The 27,292-nt window shown below is 44.4% G+C and overlaps 1 protein-coding gene across 1 annotated transcript in view; it reads right to left on the bottom strand.

Moving 5' to 3' along the window:
• The window catches only part of LOC126100543 (uncharacterized), a 218,154-nt gene that overhangs the window by 46,749 nt on the left and 144,113 nt on the right, over positions 1 to 27,292 (bottom strand). Inside the window, exons 5-6 of the mRNA XM_049911161.1 lie at positions 12,960 to 13,092; positions 4,715 to 4,868 (exon numbers count right to left, since the gene is read on the bottom strand). Of these exons, the coding sequence (XP_049767118.1) occupies positions 4,715 to 4,868; positions 12,960 to 13,092 (287 nt within the window). The remainder of the gene's footprint in view (positions 1 to 4,714; positions 4,869 to 12,959; positions 13,093 to 27,292) is intronic.

Below are 27,292 nucleotides of genomic sequence, written 5' to 3'. Positions count from 1 at the left end.
TATCAGGAAACGCTGGTGAAACACTCCATTGACTGCTTTCACACTGGTATATTTACCTCCCCCCATGAACCATGGACCTTGCCGTTGGTGGGGAGGCTTGCGTGCCTCAACGATACAGATAGCCGTACCATAGGTGCAACCACAACGGAGGGGTATCTGTTGAGAGGCCAGACAAATGTGTGGTTCCTGAAGAGGGGCAGCAGCCTTTTCAGTACTTGCAGGGGCAACAGTCTGGATGATTGACTGATCTGGCCTTGTAACACTAACCCAAATGGCCTTGCTGTTCTGGTACTGCCAACGGCTAAAACCAAGGGGAAACTACAGCCGTAATTTTTCCCGAGGGCATGCAGCTTTACTGTATGGATAAATGATGATGGCGTCCTCTTGGGTAAAATATTCCGGAGGTAAAATAGTCCCCCATTCGGATCTCCGGGCGGGGACTACTCAAGAGGACATCGTTATCAGGAGAAAGAAAACTGGCGTTCTATGGATCGGAGCATGGAAAGTCAGATCCCTTAATCGGGCAGGTAGATTAGAAAATGTAAAAAGAGAAATGGATACGTTTAAGTTAGATATAGTGGGAATTAGTTAAGTTCGGTCGCAGGAGGAACAAGACTTTTGGTCAGGTGAATACAGGGATATAAATACAAAATCAAATAGGGGTAATGTAGGAGTAGCTTTAATAATTAATAAAAAAAAATAGGGGTACGGGTAAGCTACTACAAACAGCATAGTGAACGCATTATTTAGCCCAAGATAGACACGAAGCCCACGCCTACTACAGTAGTACAAGTTTATATGCCAACTAGCTCTGCAGATGACGAAGAAATTGATGAAATGAGATAAAATAAATTATTCAGTTAGTGAAGGGAGACGAAAATTTTATAGTTATGGGTGACTGGAATTCAAGAGTAGGCAAAGGGAGAGAAGGAAACATAGTAGGTGAATATGGATTGGGGCTAAGAAATGAAAGAGGAAACCGCCTGGTATAATTTTGCGCAGAGCATAACCTAATCATAGCTTACACTTGGTTTAAGAAACATGAAAGATGGTTGTATACATGCAAGATCCATGGAGATATTAAAAGGTATCAGATAGATTATATAATGGTAAGACAGAGATTTAGGAACCGGGTTTTAAATTGTAAGACATTTCCAGGGGCAGATGTGGACTCTGACCACAATCTATTGGTTATGAACTGTAGATTAAAACTGAAGAAAGTGCAAAAAGGTGGGAATTTAAGGAGATGGGACCTGGATAAACTGAAAGAACCACAGGTTGTACAGAGTTTCAGGGAGAGCATAAGGGAACAATTGACAGGAATGGGGGAAAGAAATACAGCAGAAGAAGAATGGGTAGCTTTGAGGGATAAAATAGTGAAGGCAGCAGAGGATCAAATAGTTAAAAAGGCGAGGGCTATTAGAAACCCTTGGGTAACAGGAGAAATATTGTATTTAATTGGTGCAAGGACAAAATATAAAAATACAAACGTCTCAAAAATGAGATCGACAGGAAGTGCAAAATGGCTAAGCAGGGATGGCTAGAGGACAAATGTAAGGATGTAGAGGCTTATCTCACTAGGGGTAAGATAGATACTGCCTACAGGAAAATTAAAGAGACCTTTGGAGAAAAGAGAACCACTTGCATGAATATCAAGAGCTTTGATGGAGACCCAGTTCTAAGCAAAGAATGGAAAGCAGAAGGTGGAAGGAGTATATAGAGGGTCTATACAAGGGCGATGTACTTGAGGACAATAATATGGAAATGGAAGAGGATGTAGATGAAGATGAAATGGGAGATATGATACTGCGTGAAGAGTTTGACAGAGCACTGGAAGACCTGAGTCGAAACAAGGCCCAGGAGTAGACAACATTCCGTTAGAAGTACTGACAGCCTTGGGAGAACCAGTCGCGACAAAACTCTACCATCTGGTGAGCAAGATGTATGAGACAGGCGAAATTCCCTCAGACTTCAAGAATAATATAATAATTCCAATCCCAAACAAAGCAGGTGTTGACAGATGTTAAAATTACCGAACTATCAGTTTAATAAGTCACAGCTGCAAAATACTAACGCGAATTCCTTACAGACGAATGGAAAAACTGATAGAAGCCGACCTCGGGGAAGATCAGTTTGGATTCCGTAGAAATGTTGGAACACATGAAGCAATACTGACCCTACGACTTATCTTAGAAGCTAGATTAAGAAAAGGCAAACCTACGTTTCTAGCATTTGTAGACTTAGAGAAAGCTTTTGACAATGTTGATTGGAATACTCTCTTTCAAATTCTGAAGGTGGCAGGGGTAAAATACAAGGAGCGAAAGGCTATTCACAATTTGTACAGAATCCACATGGCAGTTATAAGAGTCGAGGGACATGAAAGGGAAGCAGTGGTTGGGAAGGGAGTGAGACAGGGTTGTAGCCTATCCCCGATGTTATTCATTCTGTATATTGAGCAAGCAATAAAGGAAACGAAAGAAAAGCTCGGAGTAGGTATTAAAATCCATGGAGAAGAAATAAAAACTTTGAGGTTCGCCGATGACATTTTAATTCCGTCAAAGACATCAAAGGACTTGGAAGAGCAGTTGAACGGAATGGACAGTGTCTTGAAAGGAGGGTATAAGATGTACATCAACAAAAGCAAAACGAGGATAATGGAATGTAGTCGAATTAAGTCGGGTGATGCTGAGGGAATTAGGTTACGAAATGAGACACTTAAAATAGTAAAAGAGTTTTGCTATTTGGGGAGCAAAATAACTGATGATGGTCGATGTAGAGAGGATATGAAATGTAGACTGGCAATGGCAAGGAAAGCGTTTCTGAAGAAGAACAATTTGTTAACATCGAATATTGATTTACGTGTCAGGAAATCGTTTCGGAAAGTATTTGTATGGAGTGTAGCCATGTATGGAAGTGATACGTGGACGATAAATAGTTCAGACAAGAAGAGAATAGAAGCTTTCGAAATGTGGTGCTACAGAAGAATGCTGAAGATTAGATGGGTAGATCACATAACTAGCGAGGAGGCATTGAATAGAATTGGGGAGAAGAGAAGCTTGTGGCACAACTTGACTAGAAGAAGGGATCGGTTGGTAGTACATGTTCTGAGACATCGAGGGATCACCAATTTAGTATTGGAGGGCAGCGTGGATGGTAAAAATCGTAGAGGGAGACCAAGAGATGAATACTCTAAGCAGATTCAGAAGGATGTAGGCTGCTATAGGTACTGGGAGATGAAGAAGCTTGCACGGGATAGAGTATCATGGAGAGCTGCATCAAACCACTCTCAGGACTGAGGACCACAACAACAACAACATATTTACAAAGATTTTTTAGCTGTTGCTGAACAGCATTGTAATGCATACCTATCTCGCAATTTTGTTCTAGTCAGAACTTTTTGGGTCGCTTTTACTTTCGTGACGCCATTCAATGAATTTAATGACACTATTATTCAATTTTTATGAATGTTCTTACAATCTGTCTCTTGCCTTACTTACAGAGGTGGAACAACTGGTAAGGAGAGATTTTTATTCAGGAGAAGAAAAATTTAAATCCCCACCCGAACACCTGTATTTAGGATTCCCATGGCGTCCCTGTAAGGGAAAAGTTATGGTTAAAGTTATTCAGAGTGTGAGCCAGACCTTCAGGACTACGTGGAGTGGAAATACCAGTAGAATGTGGGTAATTAGCCGTGAACTGTGAAATCTGTGTGCACTCCAAGGCCACAATAGCTGCAATGATGACATAATCAATATCTCTTCCTATTTTCTGTTCTTTCATTTCTCTTATAAATTTCAGGTTAAATTTCTTAAATTTTCTGCATATTTAGTATCTGTTAGCTTAGGTAATGATAGGCTTTACAAAGAATTAGTGGTTAGACATCAATTATTGCAATTTAAAATCACATTAGGTTAATGGGCTGTGACTAAACATTATAATTGTATATGATTTTATTATTGTAACTATGATTGTTAGTTGTGTCAGTGGTGAAAGCACTATCTGACAATAGTATCTAGACAGCTTGCCATGAAGTTAATTCTGTAAATAAATAAATTAGTAATGAAATGTCTCTGTATCAGTTAAGGTGTGAACAGACCGTTACATTTAGCAAAATAACAATCAAAGTTTTCCTCCATAATTATCCAATTCAGCTACTGTTCAATCTCGAATAACTATAACGCTGACAGGACATAAACTGTAGTTTCCTGTTTGCTGTTGTACAGGCCTCGGCTACTGCAAGAATATGTTGCAAGAGATTACACCGTTTGTTAGAGTACCTGTTCAGAAGCAACTCGACAGTGGATGCTAGAATGGAAGAAGTTTACGAATTGGCATATGAGGTTATTGTAGATGAAACACATGTTTTGAATGAACAAGGATAAGGATGAGGAAGAAGATATGACATGTCCGTTTTCATTGGAACGAACCTCATTTCTGACTCAATCCATTTAGGCAAAACACAGAAAAACCTAAATCAGGATGGCCAGACAGGTATTTGAAAAGGTGACTCCTCATATGCGACTTCAGTCTCTCGACCAATGCGCCACGCCAGTCTTTCACCAGTGTCGCTTCTGTACATGTTGAGGTGAAGGGAAACCCAGAACCCTAGAGTCTTCATCACATGGATGTACGACAAGTTTCGTGAAATATCCCCAGCTCTGGAGGTGCATCATCTGTATACCTGAGAATGGTCTCAGTTCAGTATGACACGTACCTGGAAGGCGAGAACGCCGTATGCGATGGCGACGGAGTCCCAGGCAGGATCGGGGAGTGGGGCGGGCCTCCATTCGCCGCCGCTGGCGACCAAACACGCCCACACCAGCAGCGTAGAGGACACCACCAGCATCACCGATAGTGTCGTCACCCATCTGTCGATGCACAAAGAATACTCTGTCACTCAGTATTTGACTTGGCCTAAGGTCTCTGACATAAAATCCAGCAACAAACATCTCAATAGACTGGATTATCCCCCAAAAGCACCGAAGCATCAATACGTCCCCCTCTCAGTACCCACAGAATTTGAACGACTGATGGAGGCTGAGCTAAGTAACCCTTCTTTCCGCAAGAATCATTTTAATGTGATAACGTAATGGTTCAGAGAAAATCTGTCTAGTTGCTGTCTATTTGGTGTTGTTCTGATTTTCAGTCTGAAGATTAGATTGACGCTGTTATCCACACTAGTTCCCATGCAAGCCTCTTCGTCTCTTTGTAAACTACCCTAACATGTATCAATTTCAACATGTTTATTTTACGAAACAGACAATTATTTTATGTCTCAGGATGTAACTTATTAACTGATTCCTTCTTTTAGTCAAGTTGTACCACATATTTCTTGTTTCTCCCGTAAGGATCTGGGTAGAGACCCTTTCTGTTATTGGGATGATAGAGCTTGGAGTGTGGTGCAGCAGATCAGACGACGATGAGCGCTAATGATACAACATTAACAGCATAATAATTTATTTGACAGCTGCTAGCCAATCGCAGGAATTTCTCATTTCCACGTGCTTCCCATGCTACCTACTTTTTAGCATCATTGACTGTCCCCTAACACTGCAGTCTGCCAACCAAAAATGTGTTTCATTGAACCCAGAGCAGTGGTTGTCAAACCAGGCAGCAGATTTTCATGAGAATGGAATACAAAAGTCGACTAATCGTTTCGATAAGTGGCATAATTTTGTTGGAGATTATGCTGAAGAGTAGATTAAGGTACTAGGGGACTTCAAAATACACTCCTGGAAATGGAAAAAAGAACACATTGCCACCGGTGTGTCAGACCCACCATACTTGCTCCGGACACTGCGAGAGGGCTGTACAAGCAATGATCACACGCACGGCACAGCGGACACACCAGGAACCGCGGTGTTGGCCGTCGAATGGCGCTAGCTGCGCAGCATTTGTGCACCGCCGCCGTCAGTGTCAGCCAGTTTGCCGTGGCATACGGAGCTCCATCGCAGTCTTTAACACTGGTAGCATGCCGCGACAGCGTGGACGTGAACCGTATGTGCAGTTGACGGACTTTGAGCGAGGGCGTATAGTGGGCATGCGGGAGGCCGGGTGGACGTACCGCCGAATTGCTCAACACATGGGGCGTGAGGTCTCCACAGTACATCGATGTTGTCGCCAGTGGTCGGCGGAAGGTGCACGTGCCCGTCGACCTGGGACCGGACCGCAGCGACACACGGATGCACGCCAAGACCGTAGGATCCTACGCAGTGCCGTAGGGGACCGCACCGCCACTTCCCAGCAAATTAGGGACACTGTTGCTCCTGGGGTATCGGCGAGGACCATTCGCAACCGTCTCCATGAAGCTGGGCTACGGTCCCGCACACCGTTAGGCCGTCTTCCGCTCACGCCCCAACATCGTGCAGCCCGCCTCCAGTGGTGTCGCGACAGGCGTGAATGGAGGGACGAATGGAGACGTGTCGTCTTCAGCGATGAGAGTCGCTTCTGCCTTGGTGCCAATGATGGTCGTATGCGTGTTTGGCGCCGTGCAGGTGAGCGCCACAATCAGGACTGCATACGACCGAGGCACACAGGGCCAACACCCGGCATCATGGTGTGGGGAGCGATCTCCTACACTGGCCGTACACCACTGGTGATCGTCGAGGGGACACTGAATAGTGCACGGTACATCCAAACCGTCATCGAACCCATCGTTCTACCATTCCTAGACCGGCAAGGGAACTTGCTGTTCCAACAGGACAATGCACGTCCGCATGTATCCCGTGCCACCCAACGTGCTCTAGAAGGTGTAAGTCAACTACCCTGGCCAGCAAGATCTCCGGATCTGTCCCCCATTGAGCATGTTTGGGACTGGATGAAGCGTCGTCTCACGCGGTCTGCACGTCCAGCACAAACGCTGGTCCAACTGAGGCGCCAGGTGGAAATGGCATGGCAAGCCGTTCCACAGGACTACATCCAGCATCTCTACGATCGTCTCCATGGGAGAATAGCAGCCTGCATTGCTGCGAAAGGTGGATATACACTGTACTAGTGCCGACATTGTGCATGCTCTGTTGCCCGTGTCTATGTGCCTGTGGTTCTGTCAGTGTGATCATGTGATGTATCTGACCCCAGGAATGTGTCAATAAAGTTTCCCCTTCCTGGGACAATGAATTCACGGTGTTCTTATTTCAATTTCCAGGAGTGTATAAGTAACACATGCCGTCCCTCACAAAGGTAACTAAGCAACAGGAGTGGTGCATTTTTAGAAGAGAGTACGTGTTGAGGGTGTCCTGAAGATACAGTTCTGCTGCGATATGGATAACAGGTGCATCCACTGCGGGAGTGAAATAGGGTGGCAACTGGAAACGATTTGTGGGCAAATTTCACACAGATTCACTGTTAACTTCAATCAATATATTTAGCAAACGCAATGTAGCGTCCATCCGTACTAAAATGGTACCAACAAATTGATCAACGCTGCACGGACGTAAGTGATACTGATGTGGAAAAAAGAGCTCCGATATCGACCACAGACGACAATGTCCAAGAAATCGAGGAGCGAGGAGCTGTTTCACACCATTGCACGTTGTCCGACGTTGAGGACCTTCACGAACCAATTCTCGAACAGCTCCATGAGTAAGGAGCGGATTTCTATCGTCAAGGAATTGAATGATTGGGACAAGTTACCGTTTTCAGTGACTTGTTGACAAAGTTCAAAAACAATGTCTTGCATTTATGACACTTTCAGCGCAGGATACATTGTTGCCAGATTTATCCCCCCCCCCCCTTCCCCACGATGTTGAAAAATTACCCACTTCAATATTGCAGACCCTGGGATACTAGGCTAGCTTGCATGGTTGTCAGATTTTCCCTACCCGTATGATGTCATAACGTAAGGTGACAGACTCTGGGATACTGGGCCAGCCCGCATGGTTCTCGGATTGTCTCCACTCCTATAGTGACATAATCCAAGACGGCATACCTAGGGATACTGGGACAGTCGGCATGATTGTCACATTTCTCCTTTCCACCATATGACATCATGTAATACTGCCACACTTCCCTCTTCCCTCACCTCCCCGAAGTATACCAGTTGCCCTAGGTATAAAACGGTGGAAAATTCTAAAACTCACAGCAAATTCAAAATAACCAGAGCTTTCCCCGAGGCCTCTAATGTCACTGTGGATCTAAGTCACTTGTCCTAAGTTAAAATTGGCAGGAAATTCAAAAATACAACAATCCGCTGCAGAGTGAAAATCTCATTCTGGAATCCTGTTGATGTAAAATTAAAAAATGTAAGATGGCGGTCTAAGATCCTGACCCAGGCGTACTAGGACAGTATGTATGATGACACAATCCAAAATTGTAATCCAAGATGGCGACCTGTGCATACATGTATTACATGTCTCAAATGCTCAGTCAGTATTTAATCTGCATAATACCAGGTGTATGCATCTAAGGTATCACATAGAATTTATCGTAACTACCAACAATAGGACAAACAAACTTTTGCTGAATATCATGTAGTGTCCTGACTTGCAACACTCCCAGTAATATACCAATACACAGAAACACAGTAAATATACATAGGTACAAACCATTTCAGATGAGAATACTCGAGGATCTACTGAGACCTCCTCGCATGAAGCAGGTAGAAATAGGTCATTACCAACCAGCATGCTACATAGACTATATTATACATTCAGATACTGTATATCACTTCCCTATACATAGTGCAAATTATTTCCACCACACTCATTGTACTACATTTTTCCTTTTATTGTTCTTTGACATTTGCATGTATAAATTATATCCTCATCATCTAGGCAGGAACAAATTGTATAGAACCATTTTAAGCACTCAAGTCGCTGTAACCTTAGAGAGACTTTTATATTATTTTGTTTATATTATTTAAAAAAAGCATTAACAACTGTATACCAATAACATTGTAATACTGAGAAGTTTTTGCTGTTGGATTCAGAAGCAACCGACCCCACCTTACATTTCAAGGTGGTGGATTGTATTGTATTGTATGTTAACTAGGGACATAGAAACGACGGAGAGGCTCCGTCCCCGCCGCAGCCGCAGTGGTCCACAATCCCACGACGACTACCGCAGTCCACTTCACCCCTCCGCCGCCCCACACCGAACCCAGGGTTATTGTGCGGTTCGGCCTTCGGTGGACCCCCCCCCCCCCTCCCCCCGGGAACGTCTCACACCAGACGAGTGTAATCTCTATGTTTGCGTGGTGCACGCGTACATGGATAACTTGTTTGCGCAGCAATCGCCGACGTAGTGTAACTGAGGCGGAATAAGGGGAACCAGCCCGCATTCGCCGAGGCAGATGGCAAACTGCCTAAAAACCATCCACAGACTGGCCGGTTCACCGGACCTGGACACAAATCCGCCGGGCGGATTCGTGCTGGGGACCAGCCGCTCCTTCCCGCCCGGAAAGCCGTGCGTAAGACCGCGCGGCCAACCGGACGGGCTAGATGGTGGGTTACTCTGTACTATTAATGCAATAAATAAATAAATTACTAGGATAGCGTCTATGATGCTAGAATTCAAAATGGCGATCCCAGCTCAAAGACCAGGTGATACTAGGACAGCTTGCATAGTTGGCAGATTTCTTTCAGCCCTATGACATTAGAATCCAAAATGGCAGACTTGGTGCAAGCTGGAACAGTCTGCATCGTTGACATATCACTTGTTTTAAGTACAGATTTCAAGATGCGGATCCAGGAAGGCGATTATATTTTTCCTGATGTCACATAGCACTTGTCCTAACTTTAAATAATTTCCCCCACCCCTGTGACGTCACAGTTTAAACGGTCATCACGTTATAGAACTCAACAATCAACTTCTCCAAAATATTCAAAAAAGCTCATTTCTATGCCTAAAATGGTAAGAAATTCAGAATCTACTTGGCCTAGGTTTAAAATAAAGGGAATCCCACTGATGCAACCTATATGCTTGTCATCGTAAATTTAAAACTGCAGATCACCTATTCAACCTGCATCCTTGTCTAATAATTGCCAATGCCATTTTCACTAGCATAGGACAGGATGCGAACAATCATGTCTTTATTTAAACATATTCCACATCATACTGGAGAGAGCCACATGTCGACAACGCCTTGCCGATGCCGCCACCGACGATGAAACCGTGCACATCATTCAACAGCCACTGTGCACTGTGCCTGATTGGGCTGATGCGGTCAGAATGCCACTAGCAGTGAGTCCAGCTGCCCATGCGCTCAGGCAGCCTACACTGGATGCTTGATGTCATAAAATAACAGTACTGTAATCATAACCAGCACTGTTTTCATACCCGAGTAAGGGTAACAGAGCATGATCCCACTGACTACGCTCCCGCCCCCCTCCCCCCCCCCCCAACCCCCAACCAGGCACCTCCAAGACGTTAATGGTCCATCACATAGCTTTCACCCTTGCATGTTGGAACTGGAAGTATATCTATGTCACTGTGCCACATAATCAGTTAGGAATATGGGAAGTTGTCAATTGTCAGTTATACACTGTGGAAAGTACATTCCACCACAGCTGCCTACATGACATTGCACTTAAAACTGCGTTAATTTTAGAACAGTACACAGATCTATTGTGCTGTGCAACAGTTACAGGTCACACCAAGCTAATACCATTATGGTTACTGCACTTGACTGCTCCATTGCTAGTTGGTATCGACATCTACAGTCTCTGTAGCCTTGTGGACGTGTAAAGCAAGCTGTCATTGTTTATGAAATGCATACTGATAGTCCGAGTCTAGAAAGGTTAGAATGCGGGCGTATAATATTTCTTCCGTAATCGACACTCAGTCGATATTTGTGTTATTGACATAGAGTTGTGTGCATGAACTCGATAACAATTCTTGGAATTGGGAGCGTCTGCTTAATAGTGCGTTGTTCATATTTTATTTGCTCATAGTGCACCATCTCGATTCTGTGTTACATGGACTGGACTAGCCCTTAATAAACTGAAAGGAACTGAAACGCGTATTTTTGAAACGGTACAACATTCTTCGCCATTTTGAGTGAAGCACATGAAGATGAGAAAGAGTCCTGTTGAATGCGATGTATGTACACGAGATGAGAACTCAGAACTCGCAACATGAACGTGGTGACAATGATTTAACATCATCCATCAGTGCCTAGGTCCAAATGTTAAAGTAAAATCAACAGAGCAGTACTTCATTGGTCTACTAGAGACGTACTTACAATTACTGTATAGGCACTAGACTTTTCGTCGCAACATAGACGAAGCTACTTGACAGAAGACGCTTGACGTAAGCACTTAGTCGTTCTCGCATCATTCCATTTTGGAGTTCAATAGGAAACAGACTGACTAGCTGTGATACAAGATACCGTAGATTACACGCTGTATGATGGGTTTCACAGAACGTATATTGATATGATTTTGAAATAGAAACTTATTGTGTCGCATCTAAGACATAGGACAGTGCATTTTAAGAAGACAACTAAGTCAGATTTCGAAATATCACAAGGAACGTGGAATCGCTTGTACCGAAATCCAAAAATATACAATCAGTCAAGCATGCTGGAAAACGCTAGAAATCAGGTGATTCACGTCATCATCGTGAACACACGAGCAAATAAGAAAAAAGGCTTGTGAAACTACATATGCGAAAGGGCTAAATACCTAGGGGGTATCTTGGAATAACAAGGTTATTTCACATGTTTAGCAATACTTCTTTTCTCAACCACACTATGTTTACGCATCTAGTTGGTAAAGTATCTTTAAATCTCTGGAAGCCTATAGAATTACACTGTATGTGGTTTTCATACATTTAAAACCCGCTATTGGTTTTAGCCAATGCCTACCGTGAGATGGTAGCTTTTCACAGTTTATCACTAATACAGAAACCGACTGTTATCAATATGCAAGTAATTGACGAATAAGGCGAAAGTGAGCTCCTTGGTGGGAATAGACAAATGCTAGGCATCAGCGTCTGAGGTCTGAACATGACAGTATCTTGCTGATATTGTACTGATGGTGTTAACAAGACAGAAGAAACACTAGATCACCTCAGACTCTGTCTCACAACAACTGTCAAGCAACAGAAATGGGCACATGGCGTTTTTTTCTGTGTAAACTTGGTAGATCTGTAATGATGCTTTCATGATAATGCTCAGCATTTTGCTATGCTATGAGAGCGCAAGCGGTGAGTCCATTTAATGTCTAGCAAGCCTAGAAGGATAAATAGTGCGGAAATATGACTGCAGCGCTACGGAAACTGCAACAACTATTATAGACTGCCCTGTAGCCCCTGGGCAGTGAACTTCGATGGCCATCTTGGATGTTGACGTCATCGATGAAGCGCTGCGGAAACTGCAACAACTATTATAGACTGCTCTGTACCCTCTTGGCAGTGAACTTCGATGGCCATTTTGGATGCTGACGTCATCGATGATGTCCTGGATCACCATTTTGAACTGTAACATCATAAGGCCGCCATCTCAGATTTCTGTCTTGAATTTTAAACTTAGGACAAGTTGACTACTTCCACTGCGACATTTTGAAGAAACCCAGTAGGACATAACTGTGCTGGAGCTAAGACGATTTTGGTACCAACTCCAAACACTTGTGAATGCTATGAGATTGCATCTATTGACAGCCCCATATGAACATGATTAGTGTGCGGGTTGCATAGGTGGTGTGCCAAAATGGAGACAGTGCAGAAGCTAACAATGGGGAATGAAATCAGTTGTGCCCTTTCAAAAGAGCAATCCTGTCATTAACTTTTAGTGATTTAGTGTAATCATGGAAAATCTAGATGGGGATGGGTATTTAAACTATCATCTTACCACTGTGTGTGTGTGTGTGTGTGTGTGTGTGTGTGTCTGGGTATGTATGTATGAACATGCATACATCTACACGCAAAGTAACTGGCTGTATATGCAGAAATACCCAGCACAGGAGTAACACATAGGCAGGACCAGGATGCAAACAGATCGTAGCGCCAGAGTGCAGACTCACTTGGTGTCCCTGGGTGTGCCGAGCCAGGTGATGGGGCAGAGGCAGATGCCCAGGACGAGCGTCCAGTAGCAGAAGGAGAAGTCGAACTCCCAGGAGGACGACTTGAGGCCCAGCAGCTGCAGGTTCTCTGCCGCTGTCATCACAAAACATACACCACTTTACTCAAAGCCCTCCATCTGCACTACAAACCAACATATACAATAACGATAATTAATAATATTCCGAATTTAGCCAACTCAGTACGACGAGAAACAGCTGATCTACTACTTTTTTTATTTGTAGTCTCCAACATTTCTTCATTCTTGTTATCAGTTGTTCTTTTCTTTCTTCTGTCGGAGTCCGTCTTCTCTTTTGTTAAAAAAAAAACCTCTCGACTTTTTTGACCTTTCCCATGAATTTATGTCTGTTTTCTATGTCTTCGTCTGTTATTTCCGGCCGGCCGCTGTGGCCGAGCGGTTCTAGGTGCTTCAGTTCGGAACCGCGCTGCTGCTAATGTCGCATGTTCGAATCCTGCCTCGGGCATGGATGTGTGTGATGTCCTTAGGTTAGTTAGGTTTAAGTAGTTCTCAGTGTAGGGGACTGATGACCTCAGATGTTAAGTCTCATAGTGCTTAAAGCCACTTTGTTATTTCCGACTCTTCTAGATCTTTCTGAACTTCCACAAACCATGAATTTTGGGTTTTTGAATTTTTGCCGAACAAACTGGATACTTCTTTGTCAGCCTTGTGTAATCTAGTATTTTTAAGCGCCTATAAAATACAGTCCTGCACCTTCTCAGTGTAGTTATTTTCGTACACCTCCTTGTTTCTTTCCAGTTCCAAATCCTATCTTCACACATTGGACCCAAAATTTTTCGAATAACTACTGGATGGTCTAACAATTTTTTTAATCAAACCTCTAATATTTTTAGTTTACAAGTTTTTAATTTACTGTGCCCTTGGTGGCTTAGATGGATAGAGCGTCCGCCATGTAAGCAGGTCATCCCGGGTTCGAGTCCCGGTCGGGGCACACATTTTCAACATGTCCCCCATGAAGTATATCAACACCTGGTTGCAGCTAGGGTGTCCATTTAATTATCATTTAGTTTAACTGAAATATGAGACCCATTATTACTTTAAAATGGCGTTCTCGTAGGAAAACAATTTTACTTGGCAAAGTTGAGATTTTAGGCATTTATTTCGTAACCTCTTTTCGTTATCAAATATAACTAGGTAGGCAGGAGAAACTAAGAGCCAACATGGCGAGCTTAGCGAAATGGAAACGTTTTCTGATATTACCCCGTGGAAGGATACAACTGGCGAAGAAAATACTGCGTATATTCTCTACCAGTACAACCCCTTTTCTGAAATAGTGCTATCTTTTTCCTCTTTTTTACGATATGATGCTCATGGAAAACGATATACGCTGTCTGATGAAAAGTACCCGGACACCTATTGGTGGATATTAATATAGGTGTATCCACCCTTTGCCTTTTTGATGGCTTGAATTCCGCTGTGAACACTTTCAGTAAGGTGTCTGAATGTCTATTGAGCAACAATAGCTCTATCTTCCTCAAGAGACGAAACGAGAGAAGGTAGTAATGCTGGACGCTGTGGTCTGGAGCGAAGTCTGTTTTCTGACTCATCCCCAAGGTGTTCCAATGGGTCTCTGGATAGGTCATTATATTTCAGGAATGTTATTGTGCATAAATCATTGCCTCACAGAAGCTACTTTATGACAGACTGCACTGACATTCCGATACATTCATCGTCTCGACACTGTACTCCCACGGTACATAGTACACAATACTGTAAAATGTGCTCCTATTCATTCGCGTTTAGCGTTTTAATAAGTGCAACAAGGGACTCATAACCTATCCATGCAAAACAATCCCCTACCGTAACATCACCTCCTTCGGCAAACCCAAAGCCTTCCATCGGACTGCTACAGGATATAGCTTGATTCATCACTGCAAATCGCTCGTTTCCAAACGTCCATCCCATTCTTTTCAACTCGCCACGCACAGTCTGTTGGTAGCACTTTGGAATTCACGAGCGATTTCATCCGCTGATTTCATGTGATTCTTACAATCACCCTCGGCTATGCTCAACGGTCCATGCCCGTCTCAGCTTAACTGTGGTTATTCCTTGATGTTTCAATTTTACAATCTCATCACTATCAGTCGATTTCGGCAGCTTTAGAAGGGCCGAAACATACCTGATGGATTTATTGCTCAGGAGACATCCTACGACTAGCCCATGTTCGAAGTTACTGGGCTCTCTTGACTGATCCATTCTGCTTCTCTACTGACAACACTATACTCCCGGATTCCTTTTACAATGGCTGATATGCCTCTTGTTATGTCCAATGGTCAATACCACATTACATAGGGGTATCCAGGCATTCTTTATCAGATGGTGTATTTCATACACTGACGATGTACAACTAAATAGGTACGAAATGCTAAAAAACAGGAAACAGAAAAGAATGTAATAGTAACAATGTGTCAGGGAAGCTACATAACACCACACCAGACAGAAGAATTAATGGTCCGGAGGATCGGCGAAAGAAGTAGCCCGTGTCGCGTCTGCGCTGTCCACCGTCCCAGACCACCTAGCTAGAATTAGAGCAAACATAGCGTTTAGCTGGCACACTGTTACAGCTACGGCCCTCACTACAAAAGTAGAATAACTGCTTTCGAGCTCGTCACCACTAAATGCAGAGTAACTGCGTTAGAGCTCGTTTGCCGTGATTACTGGACATTGCGTAATTTACTGTTAGCCCGTAATTGCGTCTTGAATTGGGCGCAATCCAGCCAAGGATGTATTTCCTGCGTTTCTGTTTTCTGATGAAATTAACAAAAAACGTATTCATAACACTCCAGGGGCAGATGTAGATTCTGACCACAATCTATTGGTTATGAACTGCAGATTGAAACTGAAGAAACTGCAAAAAGGTGGAAATTTAAGGAGATGGGACCTGGATAAACTGAAAGAACCAGAGGTTGTAGAGAGTTTCAGGGAGAGCATTAGGGAACAATTGACAGGAATGGGGGAAAGAAATACAGTAGAAGAAGAATGGGTAGCTCTGAGGGATGAAGTGGTGAAGGCAGCAGACGATCAAGTAGGTAAAAAGACGCGGGCTAATAGAACTCCTTGGGTAACAGAAGAAATATTGAATTTAATTGATGAAAGGAGAAAATATAAAAATGCAGTAAACGAAGCAAGCAAAAAGGAATACAAACGTCTCAAAAATGAAATCGACAGGAAGTGCAAAATGGCTAAGCAGGGATGGCTAGAGGACAAATGTAAGGATGTAGAGGCTTGTCTCACTAGGGGTAAGATAGATACTGCCTACAGGAAAATTAAAGAGACCTTTGGAGAGAAGAGAACCACTTGTATGAATATCAAGAGCTCAGATGGCAACCCAGTTCTAAGCAAAGAAGGGAAAGCAGATAGGTGGAAGGAGTATATAGAGGGTTTATACAAGGGCGATGTCCTTGAGGACAATATTATGGAAATGGAAGAGGATGTAGATGAAGATGAAATGGGAGATAAGATACTGCGTGAAGAGTTTGACAGAGCACTGAAAGACCTGAGTCAAAACAAGGCCCCGGGAGTAGACAACATTCCATTAGAACTACTGATGGCCTCAGGAGAGCCAGTCATGACAAAACTCTACCATCTGGTGAGCACGATGTATGAGACAGGCGAAATACCCTCAGACTTTAAGAAGAATATAATAATTCCAATCCCAAAGAAAGCAGGTGTTGACAGATGTGAAAGTTACCGAACCATCAGTTTAATAAGTCACAGCTGCAAAATACTAACGCGAATTCTTTACAGACGAATGGAAAAACTGGTAGAAGCCGACCTCGGGGAAGATCAGTTTGGATTCCGTAGAAATACTGGAACGTGTGAGGCAATACTGACCTTACGACTTATCTTGGAAGAAAGATTAAGAAAAGGGAAACCTACATTTCTAGCATTTGTAGACTTAGAGAAAGCTTTTGACAATGTTGACTGGAATACTCTCTTTCAAATTCTGAAGGTGGCAGGGGTAAAATACAGGGAGCGAAAGGCTATTTACAATTTGTACAGAAACCAGATGGCAGTTATAAGAGTCGAGGGGCATGAAAGGGAAGCAGTGGTTGGGAAAGGAGTAAGACAGGGATGTAGCCTCTCCCCGATGTTATTCAATCTGTATATTGAGCAAGCAGTAAAGGAAACAAAAGAAAAATTCGGAGTAGATATTAAAATTCATGGAGAAGAAGTAAAAACTTTGAGGTTCGCCGATGACATTGTAATTCTGTCAGAGACAGCAAAGGACTTGGAAGAGCAGTTGAACGGAATGGACAGTGTTTTGAAAGGAGGATATAAGATGAACATCAACAAAAACAAAACGAGGATAATGGAATGTAGTCAAATTAAGTCGGGTGATGCTGAGGGAATTAGATTAGGAAATGAGACACTTAAAGTAGTAAAGGAGTTTTGCTATTTAGGGAGTAAAATAACCGATGATGGTCGAAGTAGAGAGGATATAAAATGTAGACTGGCAATGGCAAGGAAAGCGTTTCTCAAGAAGAGAAATTTGTTAACATCGAATATAGATTTAGGTGTCAGGAAGTCGTTTCTGAAAGTATTTGTATGGAGTGTAGCCATGTATGGAAGTGAGACATGGACGGTAACTAGTTTGGACAAGAAGAGAATAGAAGCTTTCGAAATGTGGTGCTACAGAAGAATGCTGAAGATAAGGTGGGTAGATCACGTAACTAATGAGGAGGTATTGAATAGGATTGGGGAGAAGAGAAGTTTGTGGCACAACTTGACTAGAAGAAGGGATCGGTTGGTAGGACATATTCTGAGGCATCGAGGGATCACAAATTTAGCATTGGAGGGCAGCGTGGAGGGTAAAAATCGTAGAGGGAGACCAAGAGATCAATACACTAAGCAGATTCAGAAGGATGTAGGTTGCAGTAGGTACTGGGAGATGAAGAAGCTTGCACAGGATAGAGTAGCATGGAGAGCTGCATCAAACCAGTCTCAGGACTGAAGACCACAACAACAACAACAACACTCTTTTCAACATGGCACCAGGTCTCTGGCAACAATGGCAAGAACTTTCCATCAATAGTTCACATTCTCGACGATACAAATCCGCTCCTCGGTCAAGGCGTCATTGGAGAATCGCCAGTCACCGTCCTCAACATTGGAAACCCCCTGTCCCTCCTCATGTTCTTTCTCCTTGTTGAGAAGATGGTGCAAGATGTGGACTTCCCGCTCAGCATCATCCACGGCCGTGCGACCACGGTTAAATTGTTGGCACCGTTTCACCACCGCAGTGCGCGACACTGGGTTTGGTTCACACTCCGCCTGAATATCGCGGTAAGTCCGTATGCAATTTAGACATTTTTCCCACAACAGTTGTACTGTCTCACATACGTCAGCTTTGGAGAACGTTGCCAGTTGCCACGTCATTTCAGAAGGATACTGTGATGCACCTGATATACATACCTAGGAAGAACTGTGTCTATAGGACACTGGGAGCATGCGCTCTCTTCTGACAATGCGCCAGTCTATTTTCGTACTAGTACTTGAAAGCAAACAACTTACTTTGATGGTGTCCACTGTTGTAACAGACCTAAACAGCCAAAGAAACATTCCAACTTTACTTTTGCTAACACCTATTTAATATTATTACTCGTAAATCAACGAAAGTTCACCTGAATACCTACAATATTTCTCTAGTGTTGGAGGTATCTCCGTTGTTTCGTTTTAAATACTATGCTAGGACCTTCCAGTATTCTCTGGCAAGCCCAGGAGAGTAAGCTTAGAGCAGCGTCTGCATGCAGTACAGTTAACGTCACGTTTCTTCCAACTATTGACTTAACACTGCACAAAGTTTGCTGAAGGTCTGTCAGCGGAAGATAACGCCTCACTCTGAAAACAGGGTTCAGTCACAATTCCATCAGGAGGATGCAGTCTCCATAGTTCATTGGCAAACTGAAAAGAGAGAACGCGAACCCGCACCCTTCTTACCCAGCTACGTCCCAAGGGATGCGAACAGTCCTTTCCACGTGAAGGTTATAAAATTTGGTGTTGGTCTATGAGAAAAGCGAGAACTGAGCAGCTCTCCAATTCAAAGTGCCGTCTGTACTCTCGACAACTGACTTCAAGTATCCTCCTCAGACCGTAGGAAGCATATACAGGATGAACCAGAACTCCACCGACAAATTTTCAGAGCTTGTTCAGGGATACCTCGAGAATATTTTGGTATAAGGGAGTCACGGTCTTTCAGAGGTTTCCATTTCATACAAGAGTCATTGTTGCAACAGTGCATGTGAAGTACCTCAGTAGAGGTATCAGGTATCGACCCATGCTGAAACACTCATATTAGCATGTGGTGTAGCCTCCACGAGCGGCAATGCAGGCGCCGGCCCTGGCATCCAATCAATCTTGCTGATGGCGAATACTGTCCCAGGGTAAGTTCTTACAAACTGCTCAACTCGTACACGTAGTTCTGTAAGTGCTGTTGGTCGACGAGTCCCATGAGTCACTTCTCATCCCATCACATCCCGCCAATGCTCTATTGGAAGCACGTCCGGATATCCTGCTGGCCAGGAAAGCTGCTGCAGGTCTTGCAGAGTATATTGAGTTTCATGGGCGGTGTGTGGGCGAGCATTATCCTATTGGAACAACACATCACCTTCCTGTTGCAAGAATGCAAAAAGAACAGGCCTACAAACATTCTGCACGTACCGAGTGCTCGCTAGCGTCCTCTCTAGGAACATCGAATGTAAGAATAAGTTGTACCTTATCGCTTTAAAGACCATTAGATGTGGGAAACAGCCAGTGTTTCTTACACGAATGCACTCTACGAGACAGAGCTCACCAGGTCTACTTCGTGCAAACGACCATCACTTGTGTGTGGGCAGAATCTGCTTTCATCGCTGAAGACCACGGCGCGCCACTACGAGGTGCATTCAAGTTCTAAAGCCTCCGATTTTTTTTCTCCGGACTGGAAAGAGATAGAAACATGCGCATTGTTTTAAAATGAGGCCGCGTTCATCGTCAATACGTCCCAGAGACGGAAGCACCATACGGCAGATGGAATTTTACCGCCAACGGCGAGAATGAGAACTGTTTTAAATACTTAAAATGGCAACATTTTCCTTACTTGAACAGCGTGCAATCATTCGTTTTCTGAATTTGCGTGGTGTGAAACCAATTGAAATTCATCGACAGTAGGAGACATGTGGTGATGGAGTTATGGATGTGTCGAAAGTGCGTTCGTGGGTGCGACAGTTTAATGAAGGCAGAACATCCTGTGACAACAAACCGAAACAACCTCGGGCTCGCACAAGCCGGTCTGTTGACATGATCGAGAAAGTGAAGAGAATTGTTTTGTGGGATCGCCGAATGACTGTTGAACAGATCGCCTCCAAAGTTGGCATTTCTGTGGGTTCTGTGCACACAATCCTGCATGACGACCTGAAAATGCGAAAAGTGTCATCCAGGTGGGTGGCACGAATGCTGACAGACGACCACATTTCGGGTAACCGCCAGTGCTGAAAAAATGATGGTGTCCATGTTCTGGGACAGCGAGGGCGTAATCCTTACCCATTGCGTTCCAAAGGGCACTACGGTAACAGGTGCATCCTACGAAAATGTTTTGAAGAACAAATTCCTTCCTGCACTGCAACAAAAACGTCCGGGAAGGGCTGCGCGTGTGCTGTTTCACTAAGACAACGCACCCGCATATCGAGCTAACGTTACGCAACAGTTTCTTAGTGATAACAACTTTGAAGTGATTCCTCATGCTCCCTACTCACCTGACCTGGCGCCTAGTGACTTTTGGCTTTTTCCAACAATGAAAGACACTCTCCGTGGCCGCACGTTCACCAGCCGTGCTGATATTGCCTCAGCGATTTTCCAGTGGTCAAAACATACTCCTAAAGAAGCCTTCGCCGCTGCCATGGAATCATGGTGTCAGCGTTGTGAAAAATGTGTACGTCTGCAGGGCGATTACGTCGTGAAGTAACGCCAGTTTCATCGATTTCGAGTGAGTAGTTAATTAGAAAAAAAATCGGAGGCCTTAGAACTTGAATGCACCTCGTACATCTTCCAAGTGATCCTCCGATGGCACAAGTCGAGCCGTGCACGTCGATGCCGTGACGTGAGCGGAAGAAGGGCTAGAGGTGTTTGTGTCCGTAGTCCCATTGCTAATAACCGATTTTCAACATTCGTGTTAACACGCCTCGGCTCACAAACCCACATATCTGTACTGTGGTAGCTGTACTATCTGCCACTGCTGCCCTTACAATACCACGATCATGGCGGGCATCTGTACTGCGTGGACGTCCAGAACCTCTTCTACGGGTGTGAGAACGTTCACATGATCACTGACACCAACATCGTTGCTTAATCGACGGAGCGCATCAAACTTGTGAGGCACTTCTCCAAAAGGACCATTCCACCACTCAGTTAGCCACAGTTTGACCCCTTTAAAACTCGCTCAGTTGGCTGTAAGAAGCATGAGTGCATCTCGTCGGCATGGTTGCCTACTAGCTTTACACGTCTGTGCCTCACTGACACTTCTGCCTGTGAGCATTCCCTATTATAGGGTACACACAGATGGCATTGTGGTAACTGTTGTGGGTTGGCAGGAGAGCCAACACCGTGATATTAGAGGAAGCTGAAAGGCACGCGTTTTAGCTCACGCAGGCTGGCGTGAGGTCTGGAACAGGTCAAGGAAATTAGACTTTAGCAAAAAAACGGACGTAGCTGGTGGAATACTTAACTTTAATCCATAAATGGTGAACGTCGCTCTTGACTGTACATGACTCATAATATCAATAGTAACTGGTAATGGCGCCTTGCTAGGTCGTAGCAAATGACGTAGCTGAAGGCTATGCTAACTATCGTCTCGGCAAATGAGAGCGTATTTCGTCAGTGAACCATCGCTAGCAAAGTCGGCTGTACAACTGGGGCGAGTGCTAGGAAGTCTCTCTAGACCTGCCGTGTGGCGGCGCTCGGTCTGCAATCACTGATAGTGGCGACACGCGGGTCCGACGTATACTAACGGACCGCGGCCGATTTAAAGGCTACCACCTAGCAAGTGTGGTGTCTGGCGGTGACACCACAGTAACTATGCCACAATTCAATCTGCTGGCGGACGACGTGCATTTATTATCCCCACGTGGCATATGCCGTAAACGGATCAGAATCGATGTCGTCTTTACAGGTGTACTACTTTTTTCTGGCAACGTAAAACATAATTGTGATTAATTCGGTTTCTTACCGCAATCACCCTTGTTTCTGTGAAAATATCTTCACATCACTGATGAAGCCTGCAGCATGCAATCCCCGAGACGCACAACACTGCCGCGCGGGGTAGCCGCGCGGTGCATGCGTCTTGTCACGATCCCCGCGGCTCCCTCCGTCGGGGGTTCGAGTCCTCCCTCGGGAATGGGTCTGCGCGTCGTACTTAGCGTACGTTAGATTAAGTAGTGTGTAAGCTTAGGGACCGATGACCTCAGCAAATGGTTCAAATGGCTCTGAGCACTATAGGACTTAACATCTGAGGTCGTGAGTCCCCTAGACTTAGAACTACTTGAACCTAACTAACCTAAGGACATCACACACATCCATGCCCGAGGCAGCAGTAGCGCGGTTCCGGACTGAAGCGCCTAGAACCGCTCAACCACAGCTGCCGGCTTGACCTCAGCAGTTTGGTCTCACAAGAGCTTACTACAAATATCCAATTTAACACAACACAAAGTAATACAACACCCCTCAGACCGATGCAAAGGTACTGTGATGTGGTTGCCGTCCCTACAGGCACACCTGAGCATAATGTCGCTCTTACACGGCGTTCTGTAAAGCCGCACACGAGGTGCGAGGTGCATATCGACCAACTGTCTATCAGTAAACCTCTCCATTCGGTTGTGTATCACAGTTAACTTACAACTGACATCGACAGAAAAAAAAAACTGACACAGAAGCGAGCAGTGCTATCCAAATAAGACACACAGCGCATACTGTCGACATCTGCACTGTTGTACACTGTTTTCAGTGCAATACAAATACAAAGCTAATTTGGGCAACAAAGAAAATGAAATGCAGTAAATCTGTAATAAGCTGGCGGAGACCGTGTCTCCCTTATGCCAAAATACTCAGAAGGTATCCCTCAAAAACCCTGAAAGTTTTATCAGTTTAGTTCTGATTCACCCTGTACATCAAATCCAGCTTCTTTTTATTCCAGCAGAGAAAAAAATAAAATCGTGGTGCCTGATTTGTAGCTTGTGCTTAACACCATGTGCTTCAAGTGAATCCCTTGTTTTCGTTTCTGCGTTCCCAACAGGCCATGATTCTTCTGACTTGTGTGATGCGACCCTCTTCATCTCAGATTAGCACTTCCACCATAGGTTCTCAATTATCTGTTGTACATATTCCAATCTCTGCCCTCTCCTGCAGTTCTTACCCTCCACAGTTCCATCTAGTACCATGGAGTTTATTCCCCGATGCCTTCACGTACGTCCTATCATTCTGTCCCTTCTTCTTGTCACTGTTTTCCACATGTTCCTTCCTCAGCCGATTCTGCTGAGAATCTCTTCATTCCTTACCTTATCAGCCCACCTGATTTTCAACACACTTCCGTAACACCACGTCCCAAACCCTTCGATTCTCTTCTGTTTCGGTTCTCCAACTGTCCATTATTGATTTCCTTACAAAGCCGTGCTACAGACGTAAATTCTCAGAAATTTCTACCTCAAATTAAGTACCTTTCTCTTGGTTAGAAATGCTATCTTTGCCCGTGCTGGTCTGCTTTTTATGTTCTCATTGCTTCGTCCGCCATGACTAATTTTGGTCTCAAGGTACCAGAATTCTTTAAATTCATCTACTCCGTGAGGCCAATTTCGATTTTCACTTTCTCGCAATTCTCATTTCTGCTATATCACACTACTTTTGTCTTTCTCTGGTTTACTCTCAATTCACATTCTGTACTCGTTACACTGTTCTTTCTATCCAACAGACTCTGTAGTTCTTCTTCACATTCACTAAGGACAGCAATGCCATCAGCGAATCTTATCACCAATATCGTTTAACCCTGAATTTTAATCCCACTCTTGAACCCCTTTCTTTTATTTCGTCATTGCTTCTTCCATGTACAGATTGGACTGCAGGGGTGAAAGACTGCATCCTTTTTAATCCGAGCACTTGTTCTTTCAGACTCATTTTTCCCTCTTATTTCCTGTAGATTTTGTATATTACCCGTCTTTCCATATACACTCCTGGAAATAGAAAAAAGAACACATTGACACCGGTGTGTCAGACCCACCATACTTGCTCCGGACACTGCGAGAGGGCTGTACAAGCAATGATCACACGCACGGCACAGCGGACACACCAGGAACCGCGGTGTTGGCCGTCGAATGGCGCTAGCTGCGCAGCATTTGTGCACCGCCGCCGTCAGTGTCAGCCAGTTTGCCGTGGCATACGGAGCTCCATCGCAGTCTTTAACACTGGTAGCATGCCGCGACAGCGTGGACGTGAACCGTATGTGCAGTTGACGGACTTTGAGCGAGGGCGTATAGTGGGCATGCGGGAGGCCGGGTGGACGTACCGCCGAATTGCTCAACACGTGGGGCGTGAGGTCTCCACAGTACATCGATGTTGTCGCCAGTGGTCGCGGAAGGTGCACGTGCCCGTCGACCTGGGACCGGACCGCAGCGACGCACGGATGCACGCCAAGACCGTAGGATCCTACGCAGTGCCGTAGGGGACCGCACCGCCACTTCCCAGCAAATTAGGGACACTGTTGCTCCTGGGGTATCGGTGAGGACCATTCGCAACCGTCTCCATGAAGCTGGGCTACGGTCCCGCACACCGTTAGGCCGTCTTCCGCTCTACGCCCCAACATCGTGCAGCCCGCCTCCAGTGGTGTCGCGACAGGCGTGAATGGAGGGACGAATGGAGACGTGTCGTCTTCAGCGATGACAGTCGCTTCTGCCTTGGTGCCAATGATGGTCGTATGCGTGTTTGGCGCCGTGCAGGTGAGCGCCACAATCAGGACTGCATACGACCGAGGCACACAGGGCCAACACCCGGCATCATGGTGTGGGGAGCGATCTCCTACACTGGCCGTACACCACTGGTGATCGTCGAGGGGACACTGAATAGTGCACGGTACATCCAAACCGTCATCGAACCCATCGTTCTACCATTCCTAGACCGGCAAGGGAACTTGCTGTTCCAACAGGACAATGCACGCCCGCATGTATCCCGTGCCACCCAACGTGCTCTAGAAGGTGTAAGTCAACTACCCTGGCCAGCAAGATCTCCGGATCTGTCCCCCATTGAGCATGTTGGGACTGGATGAAGCGTCGTCTCACGGGGTCTGCACGTCCAGCACGAACGCTGGTCCAACTGAGGCGCCAGGTGGAAATGGCATGGCAAGCCGTTCCACAGGACTACATCCAGCATCTCTACGATCGTCTCCATGGGAGAATAGCAGCCTGCATTGCTGCGAAAGGTGGATATATACTGTACTAGTGCCGACATTGTGCATGCTCTGTTGCCTGTGTCTATGTTCCTGTGGTTCTGTCAGTGTGATCATGTGATGTATCTGACCCCAGGAATGTGTCAATAAAGTTTCCCCTTCCTGGGACAATGAATTCACGGTGTTCTTATTTCAATTTCCGGGAGTGTACATACCCCTGTTTTTCTCAGAGTTTCCAATGTATTGCACTTTTTACATTGTAGAATGCTTTTTCTAGGTTGACGAATGCTATGAGCGCGTTTCGATTTTTCTTCAACCTGGCTTCCACTATCAAGCTCAAGGTGAGAATAGCTTCTCCGGTGCCTTTACATTACTTAAAGTGAAACTGATCGTCTATTTTCTTTTCCATTTTCCTGTATATTATTCTTGTCAGCAGCTTGGATGCATGAGCTGTTAAGCTGATTGTGCGATAGTTTCCGCGCTTATTTGGCCTTGCTATCTTAGGAATTTTATGCTTGATATTTTTCCGAAAGTCTGATGGTACTTCGCCTGTCTCACAGACTCTACAAACCAACTTGAATAGTCGTTTGGTTGCCACTTTCCCAAATTATTTTGGAAATTCCGATGGAATGTTATCTATACCTGCTGCTTGATTTGATGTCAAGTCTTCCAGAACTCTTTTATATTCTGGCTCTAATACTGATCCCCTGTGTCATCCCCATCGACTCCAATTTCTTCTTCTAGCACGCCATCAGACAAGTCTTCCCCCTCACGGAGGCCCTCATCTGCTTAAAGAAAGCTGTTTATCACAGTGTCAGCATATCTTTGAGAAACAAAAGTAATTTCTGTTCCTTTTTAGTAATTTTGGACTAGAGCGCCATCATAAAATGCTGCAATATACTAAAACACCCTACGTTATCGAATAAATTATTGTTTATTTCATCACTACAGAACTTAATGTAGTACTGATAGTAAATTCGTCAATGACCAACACTTTCACATTCTAGTGCCACTGTTCTCATAGATATGAGGTTTTGAATTTTCTGAGTACTGCATATATTTCAGTTGTTTTTTAACATAAATAGTAAATTACATTCTTAAATTATGGTGACTCACACCAATTTCTTAAATTTAGTATTTCAATACTATTTTGTCACAGAACAATGCACTGATCGCAAATTACACTTTTCATTCATAAAATACAAACGCAGGACTGAGGAGGATATTTCAGCGTTATATCCGAGAACAAGACCTCCCATTGTACTTTGTGGATTGGCTCGTATCAAAAGACTCGATGCCTGAAGTAAAACATTTGTTGTTTATGTATTGCTTTCCGTTTGTTTCCAACTGGTTCTTACTACTCGAAGCACATGGTGACTATATTTTCCACTGGAAATACTTCGAATTATGTCCGATGGGTTAATTAATTCAGGAGCATCGTAATAGGTAAGATCAACAAGGAAAACTTAGCCAGTTTATCATCAACCGGCGCTGTAGGGAAATAATAAGTGTAAGAAACATTTTATTACCGGAAATTTTCCTTAAAATCGTGTGAATAACATGCAAAGCATACAAAACAAGCTAAACCAAAAGCGTGGGTGTTTTAATTTTCTACGGAATGTAACAAGTTATCCGAAAAATAACTTAAGATGCGGATATGCACTAGTGAGCCCTAACATTATGAACATTGCCCACCGCGAACCTGAATGTCACGTTTCTTCCTTGTAGACACGTCACACGGTAGCTCCAAAAACCTAACATAGCCTACTCTTCGTATTTCATTATTTAAACAGACTGTAGTTGTAAGCTCTCGTATTCTACGTGGTGTGCTAAATGCAGTTTAGCATGTACTG

This window comes from Schistocerca cancellata, chromosome 9 (assembly GCF_023864275.1).
Source record: "Schistocerca cancellata isolate TAMUIC-IGC-003103 chromosome 9, iqSchCanc2.1, whole genome shotgun sequence".
Classification (NCBI taxonomy): Eukaryota; Metazoa; Arthropoda; class Insecta; order Orthoptera; family Acrididae; genus Schistocerca; species Schistocerca cancellata.
This window is presented reverse-complemented; position numbering and strand designations above follow the sequence as displayed.